The 14543-nt window shown below is 52.2% G+C and overlaps 1 protein-coding gene across 2 annotated transcripts; it reads left to right on the top strand.

The window, feature by feature from the left end:
• Positions 1–2841: 2841 nt before the first annotated feature.
• Hpcal4 (hippocalcin like 4) lies at positions 2842–14457 on the top strand. 2 transcript variants are annotated; one of them, XM_021639491.2, is made up of 6 exons: positions 2842–3218; positions 3348–3452; positions 4162–4344; positions 8179–8347; positions 8484–8699; positions 10517–14457. In XM_021639491.2, the coding sequence occupies exons 4-6, from the start codon at positions 8186–8188 to the stop codon at positions 10712–10714; spliced, it is 576 nt and encodes a 191-aa protein (XP_021495166.1). In that variant the 5' UTR covers positions 2842–3218; positions 3348–3452; positions 4162–4344; positions 8179–8185; the 3' UTR covers positions 10715–14457. The 2 variants fall into 2 exon arrangements, with proteins under 2 accessions (XP_021495166.1, XP_021495165.1); XM_021639490.2 differs by lacking the exon at positions 4162–4344 and having other exon boundaries at positions 2845–3218.
• The last annotated feature ends 86 nt before the right edge of the window (positions 14458–14543 follow it).

Raw genomic sequence — 14543 nt, 5'->3', positions numbered from 1 at the left:
TAAAAACCTTCCCAGTGCAGCCATGCTCACAGGTGGGGCCTTTGGAAGGTGAGTGGCTCTGACCTCATGGGTGGATCCATTCATTCATGGTTTCTCATCTTGGTGGGTTTCGAGGCAAGGCTTTGTTAAAGAGTGGGCGTCCTCTCACTGTTTCCCAGCTACGATGCACGAAGCTTTACCATGAACCGTACTTTGCACCCTGCCTTGCACAGGCCAAAAACAATTGAGTCACGTGATCATCGACTGAGCCATCTGAAACTGTGAGACAAAACGGATCTCTCCTCCAACTATGTTGTTTGTCTTGGGCATTTTGTCAGAGCCATGGAAAGCTAACCCAACTAGCGAGCCATGGGCCCTGGATCCAGACCTCGAAGCCCCGGTACTGCAGAGGTACTTGCTATGTGAACTTGTATGTCGTTTTACCCTGCACCTCCATTTCCTCATTTCTCAAGTGTGAGTATTAATAATGTCTGCCCCATAGGGTTCTTAGGGAGAGTGAGCGATGCATTTATAGAGTAGTCTCCTTTGTCCTGGGGGGATATGTACCAGAACACCCCCAGTGGACACCTTAACCTAAGGCAATCACCACTGTAATTTGGTGGTGGTTGGCTGGTTTTTGTTTTGTGCCAAGCAACCCTGACTGAGCACTCACTATGAAAACCAGGCCAACCTCACAGCTATCCTCCTGCCTCTCTGCATCCTCTGAGTACTGTGATTACAGGTGGGTGTCACCACACCTGGGTCAACCCCTGTAATTTAATACCTCTTTTCATTCTAACCAAACCATGACTTTTGCAGTGTGGTGTGCCAAAGCAACTTCTCCCAGTTTCCTGGATTCATTCTTGCTGTCCCTCTTAGCAATCAGCATAGGCTTACCTCACTAAGAAGTTCCTCTTTTGTTTGTTTGTTTTTCACTTACAGGGAGGTTTTCACAGCGTCTCTTTGAGACTCCCAGGACGCCAGCAACTATGGAGGTTGGGGCTCTTACATACAAGAAGGGTTACTGAAACATAGCCACTACCATAGCTGATAGTGACTAAGGGGCAGATGGCGAATTTAGAGTGGATACGCTGGACAGGAGGATGGTCCAACAGGACAGAAAGCTAGAAAGGAATGCCAGAAGGTTTCATTATGGTAATCAGAACAGCCCACAACTTAACAGTGACGGATTCCGTATTTCTGGAATTTTTCCATTTGTTGTTTTGGGGCTCTGACTGATTTCAGGTAATGAAAATTATAGAAATTAAAACCACAAGCAAGGATGGGCTACTGCAAAGTTCCAACGCAAAGTAAGCTACTGTCAGGGGCTCGGGAGCCCCAGGGAAAGCGCTCAGGTTCATATCCCTGTAATTCTAAAACAAGGAATCTTTCTTCATCCTCCTGCTCAAGTCCTCCAGGACTCTCGCTGAGTGTCTGGTACCGGCTCCCACGTTTTCCAGACTGGTAGGCCCAGGGTGAGAAAAGGTTGGCTTGAGGGGACCTAGAACAACCACACTCCACTTCCGGCAACCCGTGCTTTTCCTCACTTTCTCGTGCAGAGGCAGTGACAAAGTGCAGTTAACAGACCAAGCACTCTCGGCTACTACTCCAGGGCCTAGGGCATGGAAGGTACCTGGGAAGTGAATTAAGGCTTTTAAGCACCTTCCTGAGTCCAGGGATGTATCTCCTCTTGGGTCTGCGCCATGGCGTTCCCAGCCCTGCCCTACAGCCCCAGAGAGGAAGCATAACCAGCTGGTAGCAGAACCGGACAGTGCAACTGACTTAAGAGGAAAAGGATGGCTCATAAGGAAGACGGAGGTCCCACTAGGTTCCCCTCAGTGTGCTTGCTGTGGGAGTTTCTAAGACCAGCGCCAAAGGCCAAACCTTGGCTGGCGGCAGGCCTGCCCCATCCCCCAGTACATCACCCATCTCTTCATTTGCTGCTCGGACGGAAACCCTGCCTCTTCACCGCGGCTCCTCGGCACCGGCAATCCCATTGAACCAATCCCCACGCGTCCCGCCCCCACTTTAGATACATCCCCCGAAGTCCCTCCTCCGCACGTGGCCCAGCCCGGGGACCTGGGCTCCCCTCTCGCCCCGAGTTTTGGCGTTAGACGAGCTGGTTCCCACCACCTCGGGTTGCGAGCTCTCAGAAACCAGTCCATCCTCGGCGGCTGGGCGGGCTGTGGGGAGGAGACCCCCAAGGGCGGGAAGGGAGGTGTTTTTGCCTCCCTGAAACCTTCCAGACCCGCTCAGTGTAAACCGCCTCGGGTTTGTGTCAACATCCGAGGCCGGAGGCTGGCGGCGGCTGGGAACCGGCTCCATCTGAGCGACGGGAATGCGGGAGGGTGGGGAAGGCAGCGGTCTTTGGGGGTACGTAGAAGGCTCCTTCTGGAGGAGAACCGAACAGTCTTTTTTTGGGGGAGAGGGGATCCTTGAGAAATAAGGATGCAAACTGATAAGAGGTCGGAATTAAGGTTGTGGGGGTGTCTGGCGGGAGCCTGTCGTGCTCTCGGCAGAGGGTACCTCCACCTCTACCCAGCTCTTGCTGCACCCCTCCCCTCTGCTCCACGGCGGGAGGGGAGTGGGTGGGCATGGGGCGCCACCCCATTCCTTCCCACCTCCACCCTGCCGCTCCGCGGCTCCCACTGGCCCCCTCCGGTTTCAGGTGGGACACGGGCCGGGGTCGCCTCGTGTGAATCACCCCCTCTTCTACTCCCACCCCCGCTGCGGCCCAGGAAGAGACGGCTTAGAGACTGTGGTTCTTCTGTTCCCATAGCAACAGTGAGGTTGTTGTTTTTTTTTTTTTTTTTTTTTTTTTTTTTTTTGCGAATCCACTTTAATCATCGGTCCTTTTCGCTCCAAACTGCGACCCAGGCTCTGAGCCTCGGGGTTGAGGGACAGATGGGGGTACAGCCCTCTACAATCCTGGCGACTCGGGGAAGGTCAGCGCAGGCGGGCGGGCGGGGCTCGCTCTCGTAGTGGCCCGGACTCGCAGGCCACCCCAACCCCACCTGAAACCTCGCCTGTCACTCGGTGCCAGCTGATCCAATCGATGTCCAAGGTTCCTGAGAGGGGGCGGCCCTTATGCAAATCGTGTCGTCTTCGAGGAGCACATAGTGATACAAGAGCTTGGGAGGCGGCTCCGACGCGGACCCTACAGAGCCCGGAGTGCGCCTGGTCGCCGTATCGTCCCCGCGGCCGCCCAGGCTCGGAGCCATCCGGCGACTCAGCCTCAGGTAATGCGGATAGGGCCGGGCCCTCAGAGCAGCCCCGTGGGGCGGAGGCCCTGAGTCTCTCCTCCTCTGCGTTTCCCCTCCCATCCTCATCTGCTCAGATCCATCTTCCTGACCCTGGGTCTGTTATAGGTGGACGGCCATCTGGAGAGTCCGCCTTGGGCAAAGGACTTTCACTTCAAGCCGGGTCCCCAATTCAAGGAAGGAGGTACGGCCACCTTCTTACCCCCAGCTCAGGTAAGAATTAATTTTTCCTCTGGCCCCAGTGCAAACGTGCTCACACACACACACACACACACACACACACACCTGGGGGTGTGCTGTCCCTGAGGCTCCAGTCACCCTGTCCCCTGTTGTCACCTCTGGAGACGATGGCTTGCCAAGTGCCCCGGAAACCTCAACCTGGAGGTAGCCCACACCCACAGTTCACTTCTTTCACACCTCAGGGCCCTTTCCCAAAGAGACCTCCTTAGCAAATCCATTCTCTGATCGCACTATCTCTAACCCCTTACGCTGACAGCGTATCTGAGGGAAGGATGAACACAGCCCCCCTCCCCCCCACACACACAGGGTCCTACTCCAGGCACATTCAGCAGCTTCGCCTCTAGTAGCCCCCAGGCTAGACAGAGATCTCATATCCTTATCTTGTCTGGAGAATGAACCTTCCAGGAGACCACCCAGCAGCTCCAGTCTGTCTCTGTACCTGGTCACCCCTCTCACCCAAACACGCCTGAGTGCTCTCTTGGTGACCAGTTCTTCTCTGCCCTTTTGGTGCCTAGCTGTTCCCACTTTTGGCTCCCTGCTCTTTGTAGAGCTGAGGCCAAAGATCCGTGTAGACTCATTTTCTCCCTCTCCCTGAGTATGAACGTGGCAGCAGAATCGTCTGGTGCAAAGCTTGCTGGCCTCTGCTGCTGCTTGACTTCAGCCAAGTCTTTTCCCCTCTCAGATTCTTCTTCGGGAGGTGGGAGAACGAGCAGGGCAGAGGAGCAACCTTCCAACGCTGGCATATTCTGGTCCACAGCTGATTATAGGAAAACGAAGCCCTGCTTGAACCATTAGGACATTTCTCAGAGGAGACCTGAGAGGCCCCAGCCATCGCTGTAGGGGCATCCTTTTTACTCAGGCCTAGGTATGGGATACTCTTTCCTACATATCATAGCTTTATTCTCCTAGGGGTCTTTTCTAGATGGTCAGAAAAGACCGTCTCCAGGGTCTTTTCCACCCTGGCATGAAAGCTCCAAATCAGAAGTGGCCAACACTGCTCATCTTGCATGTATCACTTTTGCCTCTTTTTATGAAGGGGGAGGACCAAGACCTGGATGTTACTGCCATTGTCGCTGCTGGAGAAGAGCAAAGGGAGGAGAGGGAAAGAGAAAATCTCCTGACCAGGGAGCTGTTGTCACCATGGCAACTGCCTCAGCACCAGCTCCTCTGAAGCTAGGCAAGGGTGTGGGATTATTGCCTCCTTCAAGTCCCTCCTACCTTCACTGCCACCTCTCCACTTGAACCCTAACCCTGAGCCCTCTAGAAGAAGCCTCTAAGCATAGAAGGGAAAGAGTTCTGAGCAAGGAGCACCTCCTCAACTGGAGGACAGCACTCCAGAAGCCACCACTCCAACAGAACATGCCCCCCAGCTAGGCCCTAGTCTTTGCTTTGCGGCTGATGGGCTCCAGTTGACCTTGGGTGAACCTTCCTTTCCCTGACTCTGGGTTCCATTGTCTCTGAAGTAGGCTTGATAGGCGATCACAGATAAACAAAACAGTGTGACACAGTACCAAGAAGAGGAGCCTGTTGCTCTCCTCTCATAATCTAAGGGACGTTCACTGAGCATGACTGCATTCGAGGCTCTGCCTTCACATTTCTGCTCATGTGCAGGCACAGAGGGAAAGTTTCCAGAAGACAGACTTACTGTAGGGCAGAAAGACCTGGGGGCTCTTCCTGTTTCAGGCAATATAAAGGGCTCCCTTGGAGTCCTATATCATTAGATAAGGGTTGGGAAGCGGTTTATGTGTGAGGGTTCCACACCGTATCCTCACAAGGTCTGCCTGTGCCCACAGTGCTGAGTCCATGCTGCTGCCTGACCACTGCCCAGCTTGAAAGGGCTGATTACAGGGAAGGTTTCAATGAAGGAACGAAGGCAGCTTTGCAGCCTGTGTCTGCCCAGAGAAGAAGGATGAAGGCAGAGAAATTATCTAAGCACATAGGTGAGGTGGGGTCTAGCTGAGAGATGCCTGGCTCAGGAGGAGTATGTGGTGATGGCCAGAGCAGTGGAAGACGAGGATCAACAGGTGGGCAGCTTGAAACAAGATTCTAGATGATTCTGGAGTTTCAGAGGGTCTGGTCATGAGTGTGTATGGGTAGCTCTACCCTAACCTTGAGGTGAGATTCTAGAAAACCCTGAAGTTTCAGAGGGTCACCTCTATACCTACATTGTAACTAGGGGAAATCATCCCTTGGACAGAGGTGTCAGAAGGAGGGCCCTTCCTTTGGGGCAGGTGGGCTCTGTGGACATGGGCCACCACAAGACCCAATGGCAAACTGGACCTGAAGAAAAGGGGTAAATCTAAAATAGTCCACAGGGTCTTTATTTTTCTCCTTTTCCTTCTTCTTAGACCCCATACCCAGGGGTGAAGGAGAGAGGGGGGTAGAGAAAAGCAATTGTTCAAGTTGAGGGTGAATCTGGTCGTAGCTGAGGCGATTGTGGGAGTATCCACTAGGATGGGTATATAGTTTCTGCCCGTCAGAGACTGTGGGCTGCAGCTCAGGCAAAAATGATCCCGCTGAGACCACAGGATCAGAGCTGTTATTCCCAGAAGTCAGGTGAGGGTGGAGAAGGTCTGTGCTGAGAAAGGACAGCCATGGCTCAGCAGGGAGGATGGCTCAAGCAGGTGACAGGGATTCAGCCGGGAGGAACCCCTCCACCGACCCCCACCTCCACCCAAGCCACTGCTCTCTCAGTTTTTTTGTTTTGTTTTTTGTTTTTTTTCCCTATAGTAAGGGGAAGGGGATGTGATCTCAAAGGGTGCTGCCTACTTTGACTTTCTGAAAAATCTAAAAAAAGATGGGACATTTTCTGGTCCTCGCTGGGACTAGAGCCAAGTAGGGGCAGGCATGGGTAAGGACCCTGAAGACAGAGAGGTGGGGAAGGTAGCACGGGAGAGAAAAAGAAAGCAGGCAGAAGGTGAGGACCACACAGACACCACGACACAGAGACGTGTGCGCTCTGACAGATTTGCAGCCTCATATGGTGACACCCTCCCACACATAGACCCAGCCCCTCCTGTAGACGCGCAGGCACATCCTACAAGAGCCACGGGGAGAGGTTCTGCCTCCCACACCAGACACCTTTGCTCTCCGGTTCTCCAACTGCCTTATGTATGCCTTGAACTTACACAGTCTTGGGGGTGGGGTGGGGGCAGTGAGGATGGCCCTTTACTTCTGCCTGTGGGTGGTCCAGAGACACCCTTGACTCTCACCCTGGCCCTGGTGCAGTTCCAAGCTCGTGGAGATAGCATGCTCCACCTCCTAGGCTTCTGTAGAATCCTTCATCTTCTGAGGCTGGGAGGTCAGTAGCCACGGAAGGATGCTGCCACCCTGATCTCAAGGCACAGAGGAGGACCCTGAGTTCCAAAGATGTCTGGTAACTAGCCTGGGGATCCTGTGCCTTGATTTCTGTGTTTGTCTCGGTCCCAAATGCAGTCATCAGGAGCTACCGTGGCCCCTCCCTCGTGCCTTTCAGTCCATCCACGTCTCTCCACTTGAAATGAATGCCAGGCCCCTCCCTGTACTGCTCACCCCCTTTCCGCTTCAAGCCATCTTTTATTAAAGATTTGTGTAGTGATGTGTGTTTCTGCCTGTGGGTACGTGCACATGAGTGCAGGTGCCCTCGGTGGTCAGAGGTGTCAGATGCCCTGGAGCCGGAGGCACAGATGGTTGTGAGCCACTTGACATGGGTGCCTGGAAACAAACTTGGGCTCTCTGGAAGAGAAGCGAGTGCTCTTCATCACTAAGCCATCTTTCCAGCCCCACCTTCAAGTCATATTGCCCATTGCAGCCGAAGGAAAATTCCAAAAACCTCTGGGTTTCCAGGACCTGGTATATCGTAAGCATCCCGTGTTGTGGAATGAGTGTCAGCTTGCAAACCCCTGCTTTAACACCTCCAGGTTGGCATGGATTGAAGGACCTTTGTAGGCAGTCATCTATCTCCAGAAACCTCCTATGAGCTACTGACGCCTGGCTTGTCTTAGCTTTATCTTCCTACCAAGCCCAGCCCCCCCCAACAAATGCTCAGGAGTGAACAGGGTTAACGAGAAGCAAAATGTAATCAGCGTCATTACTGCTCCAGGCTAGGACTTCTCTTTGTACACAGGAAGGAAGGAAAGATGCTTCCTGTGTGGGGCTCCCAGGAAAGCCTGGGGGAAGAACTTGGGAAATGGTTCCTGGGGGACACTGATAAGAGAGGAGGCTCCCCAGGAGGGAGGGTGCCGAATACAGGCACCATTACTAGCAGGAAGATGAGTTGAGACTTTATGCGATAGACTTAGAGAGCTATGGATGATGGGAGAGGTAAGGATAAAGACTGGGCCATACTCTACCACAAGTCACTGAGGGGATCAGCTGCCACCTGGAAAGGCTGGAGATGTCCTTACAGGAGACATCTGTTCTGGAGAGAGAGAGAGAGAGAGAGAGAGAGAGAGAGAGAGAGAATCACCCAGTGAAAATAGGCTTTTTGTGAGAGGCCGAGTGAAGGCTGAGCATGTTGAAGGAAGGCGAGGTTTGCTGAAGCCAGAGGCTATGGAAATGACGGACCCTGCTGTGCAAGGAAGAATACGGGCTTTAGGAAGAAGGGATCCTTATGGGACAGGGAGTGTGATGAGAGCTCCAAGTTGTTGGGTGAGGGTAGAGAGCCTCTTTGGCTGAAGTCCCAGCCTGGGCCACACTGAGGGAGCTCTCTGTCTTCCAGGCCAACCATGGGGAAGAACAACAGCAAGCTGGCCCCCGAGGTGCTGGAAGACCTGGTCCAGAACACGGAGTTCAGCGAGCAAGAGCTAAAGCAGTGGTATAAGGGTTTCCTGAAGGACTGTCCCAGCGGCATCCTCAACCTAGAAGAGTTTCAGCAACTCTACATCAAGGTGCAGGGCGGGGCGTGGCGGGGCATGGGGCAGGGTGGACAGGTACCAGGAACCGGAAAGCTGCCTGAACTCAGGAGGTCGGGATAAGCAGGGTGGGGCTGTCACAGCATCTCACTAACCTTCGCCCCTGCCTCAGTTCTTCCCCTATGGAGACGCCTCCAAGTTTGCGCAGCATGCTTTCCGCACCTTCGACAAGAATGGTGACGGCACCATCGACTTCCGGGAGTTCATCTGCGCCCTTTCTGTCACCTCCCGGGGCAGCTTCGAGCAGAAGCTCAACTGGGCCTTTGAGATGTACGACCTGGACGGCGATGGGCGCATCACTCGCCTGGAGATGCTGGAGATCATCGAGGTAAGGCCCGGCCAGGGTGGGTGTCCGATGCCCTTGAGCCTCAGGAGTCTCCTAGCTGCTCCCCCAAATTCCCCCATCACAGTTGTTCCGTCCGTCCCCTTGCCCAATATTTAACCAGTGTGTGTGTGTTGGGGAAGGGTAGGTGGTGATACCCATTTTCCCAGATAAACAAAAAGTAGCAAGTGGCAGCCATCAAGGAATCAAATCTAGGGTAGCCAAGTTAATTTATTTGTTTTTTCAAGAAATAAGTATTGAGGTCTGGAGAGAGATGGCTCAGTTTGTAAGAGCGCTTGCTGCCAGGTCTCACTACCCGAGTTTGATCCTGAGACCCCACGTGGTAGAAGGAGAGAGCCAATTCCTACCTGTTGTCCTCTGACCTCAGACAGGTCATGGCCCTTGCTCTGGTGCGCACACACACACACACACACACACACACACACACACACACTCACACATGCAATGTTTATTTTTTTTCCCTAGTAGATCGGTGAGCAAATTTGGGACATGCCAGGCAGTAAATGTATGGAAAAAGTAAGCAAAAGGAGGGGATGGTGATGGAGGAAAATGGGGTGGAGCTAACCCTGAAGTCTGCAGAGTGATCCACTCATGCAGGTGAAGTTGTGTTTGAATGGCTCAAAGCATGGAAGAGGCCAGGGCGGTAGTGGAGACATGAGTGGAGGGGAGAATGATGGGAAGATGTCCCCAGGGAGCCAGGAACGCCAGCAGTGGCTCAGGCTAGGGTAGAGACATTGAGTCTGATCTGAGTCTGGCAATTCGATGGTAGAGGAGCAGGTGGGCAGCGGAGATGGGGAGACCAGTTAGGAGATTCCACTGAAATCCAGTCAGGAGCTGGGGGAGGTGGCCTTCACGCATGCAGGAAACGATAGGAAGCAAGTTGACACAGGGCCCGTTACACAATTAGACAGGTTGACATGTTTTGCCGAAGGGGTGGATGTATGTGTGAGGAAGAGGGGGCGAGAAGAAGAACATGAGAACTAAGCATGGTGGCACACCCCTGTAATCCCAGGACTCAGGAAGCTGAGGCGGAAGGATGGTGAGTTCAAGGCTAGGCTAAGCAACATAACGAGTTCCAGGCCATCCTGGGCTACAGATGAAATGTTGTCTCAAAGAATGGCTTGAGGGTTTTTTTTAATTTTTATTTTGTTGTTGTTTGTTTTTAATCTGGAAGAATAAAGCCCTCACTTGTTGAGACAGGGAATTCTAGAGACAGAACAGGTGGGGAGTGGGTTAAAGAGTTGGGTTTGAGGCACTACTCATTTAAGGTGCTCATTAGGAACAGCCTATCTTGTTGTTTTGTTTTAAATATTGGTTGGGTGTTGTGCTGCAAGCCTTTAGTCCTAGCACGCAATAGGCAGAGGCAAGTGGACCTCTGTGAATTCAAAGCCAGCATGGTCTACGTAGTGAGTTCAAAGCCAGCCTTGTCTGCATAACTAGTTCTAGGTCACTCAGAGTTACATGACTGGACCCTGTCTCAAAAGAAATGTGTGTGTGTGTGTGTGCGCGCACGTGCGCACACTTGTGCACATACATGATGGGGAGGGGTTATCACAGTGTACATGTGAGGTCAGAGGACAACTTTGTGGAGTCAGTTCCTTCCTTCGACCTTTATGTGGGTTCAAACTCAGATTCAAACTTAGGCTTGCAGCCCTGGAAAGTCAGTCTTAAGGGCCGGGTATCTCTTCCTAGTGTCTCCACCCAACTCCGGGGTCCTCCCAGCCCACCCCCCAGATCCCTTCTATTCATCCCCAGTCCTCCCCGACAGCTGGGTGCTCACACCTCCGTCTTTGTCCCACCAGGCTATCTATAAGATGGTGGGCACCGTGATCATGATGCGCATGAACCAGGACGGGCTCACGCCCCAGCAGCGGGTGGACAAGATCTTCAAGAAGATGGACCAGGATAAAGACGACCAGATCACGCTGGAGGAGTTCAAGGAGGCGGCCAAGAGCGACCCATCTATTGTGCTGCTGCTGCAGTGTGACATGCAGAAATAGAGGCTGGTGAGGGGCAGGGCCCCTGGCCAGGACGGGCATGGCACCTCCCAACCTGATGTCCTCTACTCTCTAGCTCACCCACTCCTCTGCCCAAGCCTTTCTCTTCAGAGTCAAGTTCCTACAAAAAGAGACAGGTCCCCTCAAGCAGCCCGTCCTCAGATAGCCTGTCACTAGCTCCACCTCTATCCTTGGCCTAGAACCAACATCCTTTGGGCTTAGGAGAGTTGGCTTTTGACCCAAGAGGCGAGGTTAAGGAGGGGCTGAGGACTTGGATTTTTTTCAGTCCTGTCGTCCCCAGGATTATGCTCGACATAAACATTGTGCTCCCACAGGCCCCCAGTCAGAGGGCCAAACTGGATCTGTCCTTTCCAGATTTCTTGAGAGGTGATCTCCGCCCTGCCCCCTTGACTCTTCCTGGTTCCTCCGGCCCCCAGCCTTTGGAATGTTCACTGGGTCCTTTCTTCAGCTAATGCTTGTTGAGCACTTGTTCAATGCCAGGCACCTGAAGGTGCTAAGAATATTGTTGTTTACAAAACCACATCCCAGGGCCCCTGGAAGCTCGCAGAGCGATGAGACAGCTTCCGAGGGTTTCGGTCTCAGACAGGGGTGTAGAACGCAGCTGAGATGAGGGGTCGAGGCAGCTGGCGTGTTGTCGGAACCAGTGCGTCCTCCAGCTAGCGCCACCCAGAGCCGCAGAAAGACTAAACAAAAAGCCCGTGGAAGCTTAGGTGCCACGTGGGTGGAAGTTTTAAGAAAAACTAAAAAAAAAAAAAAAAAAAAAAAAATTATGTAATATTTATTTTTTTAGTGCCCTTTCAAAGAGCTAAAAGATCATTTTATTAGACTATTAAAATATACTCTGTATACTTGGTTTCTTATAAAAACCGATTTAAATGAATATGCAAACGCTAATGTTCAAGGGGGGGAAACGTCTAGGCGAAAGGGGTGGGGCTGCCACTAGACACAGAGAACCTGCTCTCTCACCGCCAGCAGTTCCTGCCGCTTCTGCTACTTCCTCTCAGTTCCCTTTTCTTCAGTCCCACAAGCGACTCTCGGTCCGCACTTGGGGTGCTGGAAAATGAGGCTCACCATGAGCAAGGGCAGTTCACACTCCACATCTCAGTAGCTTCTTTCTGAGTTTGGGTTGGTTCCAGGGTTTGGCTTGTTCCTTCATGGCCTCAGATAGAAGGAGCGAGAAGAAAAGGATCATCCGGCTGCCGCTCAGGCCTCTGGGCTGTATCTATGGACCAAATGCATAAAAATGCACTATGTGTACGCCGAAGGAAAGGCTGTCCCCAACTCCTCCATCCTAGAGATCTGCCAGGTAATTAAATTCCCCAAGCTCACCGGCTTTGCTTTCTGAATTTTAGGGTCCGTGAGCTAACTATTGTGCTGCATGCTTTCCGGAAAAAAAAAAAATCCATCTGGGTTCTTCCAGTTGTTCGCTTTCCATTCGCCTGCACTTGCGATCAGAAGTCAGCTTTGATGTGCAGTGACAGTTGGCTTCCTCTTGAACTGCTGTGAAAACAGTCTAGTACAGAGATGCTGTCAGCCAGGGTGGGAGTAGAGAATGCTTGTGAAGCCTGGGTGTGTGGGGGCAGAGATTGCCCTGCAGGGGAGATGCTGGTTGCCTTGCTTCTGAGTGCTCACCTCCCTGCTGGTAGACATTTTTGTAGATTCTGACCTGTGGTCCAAAACTCTGTCAGACTTTTCTTCTTGTGGCGTTCGCAGGTAGCAAGCCTCCTCCTTTGTGTCCTGCCTATCCAGGTCACGTGGTGAGGCTGAGGAATTCATAGCCTCAGATGATACTAGCAGGTGTTTATCTACTGATGCTTCCTGGGGCTGTTCCATAGCTCTCATGAGCTGCCTGTTAAGCATGTCTTGTGCTGTCTCAGCACCACAGATATATAAATTCTCAACAGCTTAGCTCAGCTGGGACCTGAATCTTCTATTGAAAGCTTCTCTGCCCCCCATCTCCTTACCCCCCCCAAATGTTGAATCTAGCCTAAGTCACAATGGCACAGAATTTCTCTGCTTTCAAAAGCTGTGTCGACCTGCATCTCATTTTGTCTTCAAAGCCCTGGGAGATAGGGGTTTTCAGTACCTTTACCCAGGCTTGGAAGGTAAGGTTTAGAGTTGAGGGTGGGGAGGTCTCTTTCGTGAGAGCAAGCGGTCAGGAGACACAATGGCAAGACTTGAACACAAGGCTCTCGAAGGGACTCTTCTGCGTCCCGTTCATTTCTGTGTCTGATTTGTCTGGATGTTGGCGACAGGACAAATTGACTTTTGTCTTTCAGAGGCTTTCTGCCAAGAGGTTTGTGAGGCTGTGGTCTTCCAAAAGAGGAGGTGGAGCTTAAAGTCTCTCCATTTGCAAGCATCCTCTTTTCTGCTTCTGGGCAGCCTTGCATGGACCAGTGCCATTCTTGGAGGCTGCTGACTGCATCCTGGAAGCATCTTGTGTTGTCTTCCCCACTACCTTCCTTCCTGAGAGGGCTGCTTTTGTTCTTCCAAGCTGGTAGGCAAGTTCTGCCCATAAGACTGATCAGTCCAGGCTTCTGGCCATCTACTCATGGGCAATATTTGCTACTTAGGCCAAGGGTTTCAGACAGCCCAACAGGCCCCAGACTGGTTCTGCCCTCTCGCTGATGGGAGGAGCCACAGGCAGGCTGGGTCTTGCTCCCACATTCCCTTGGGTGTCTGGAACTCAAGATGCCCATGTGGTAGAGCGCCCATCCCTGCCTTGAGAAGAGAGGTCTTCCATCTCTGCTCCAGCGTCAGAAGCCCTCACCACGAAGCACAAGGTCGGCAGAGATCTGTGCGTGACTTGCACAGGCATAAAAACAGGTAGGCAGTTAAAACATTGACTTATCAAGCTCTCCTTAGAGGTTCTGTATCCCCTTACAAAAGTTCTGTGAATCCAGTGGTTCCAGATTCATCTTTCTCATGCCTGCTATCCTCATTTATCTTTTCTGGCTAAGTGATGAGCCCCTTATTTCTCATCCCTAAAAATCATGAGCATAGGCTGCTTCAGGTACCCACTGCAGTCCATACAGCTGCCTCATTACTAACGTACCTTTAAAATGAAGAGAAAACCAAGCTCCTTAGCAAAGGTACTAATTCTCCTCTGCCCCGGCAATGGCAGAGCCTCAGAAGCAGAAAGCCATTTTACCCAGAAGGTCGTGGGAGTAAGGGAAAAGAGAAGAGAGCGAGCTGGTCTTCCTAGGCAGGGCAGTAAGCTAACACTGTAAATATTTTTACACAAAAATTTATTAAAAGCAAAAGTTAAAAGCAAGAGTTATTTCCTGAAGATCCACCCTGGGCGAGGCTGTCTGTTGACTTTAGAAATCACTTTGGGGTTAAGAATACATTTCTTGCACAGCTTCTTCATTGTTATTAAAGAAAGAGGATAATTCACATGCTCAAAAAGTCTCAGAAAAACATGGGATTTTTCCCCCTAGACTTTTGAGGGTTTTCTCTTCTGAACTCCGTCAGAGAGTGAGGTCGGACGAGGCTGCTCAGGATGCATGGGTCCCTCTGCTTGGCGGAGGCTGGCCAGTCCAGGGTCTTCGAAGCAGTAAGGAAGCTTAGGGAAGCCGTGTATGCCGAGCCCCAGTGTAGCCCCGTCCTCTCCAGACATGCTGCTTCTAGCTGTGCTCACAGCGACCGTCTTCACTGATCAATCCTGTACCATGTGGTGTGTGTGTTTCCCACTGACAAAGAATAAAAGGTGTGACCGTGCAAGACCTCCTGTTCTTCCTAAAGGGGGCTGGGTGGGTCTAGGGTGGGGCAGAGGGAAAGAGCCCAGCGGAGTTCACAGAGCCCTCCTTGG

Source organism: Meriones unguiculatus, chromosome 3, assembly GCF_030254825.1.
Source record: "Meriones unguiculatus strain TT.TT164.6M chromosome 3, Bangor_MerUng_6.1, whole genome shotgun sequence".
NCBI classification, from domain to species: Eukaryota; Metazoa; Chordata; class Mammalia; order Rodentia; family Muridae; genus Meriones; species Meriones unguiculatus.
This window is presented reverse-complemented; position numbering and strand designations above follow the sequence as displayed.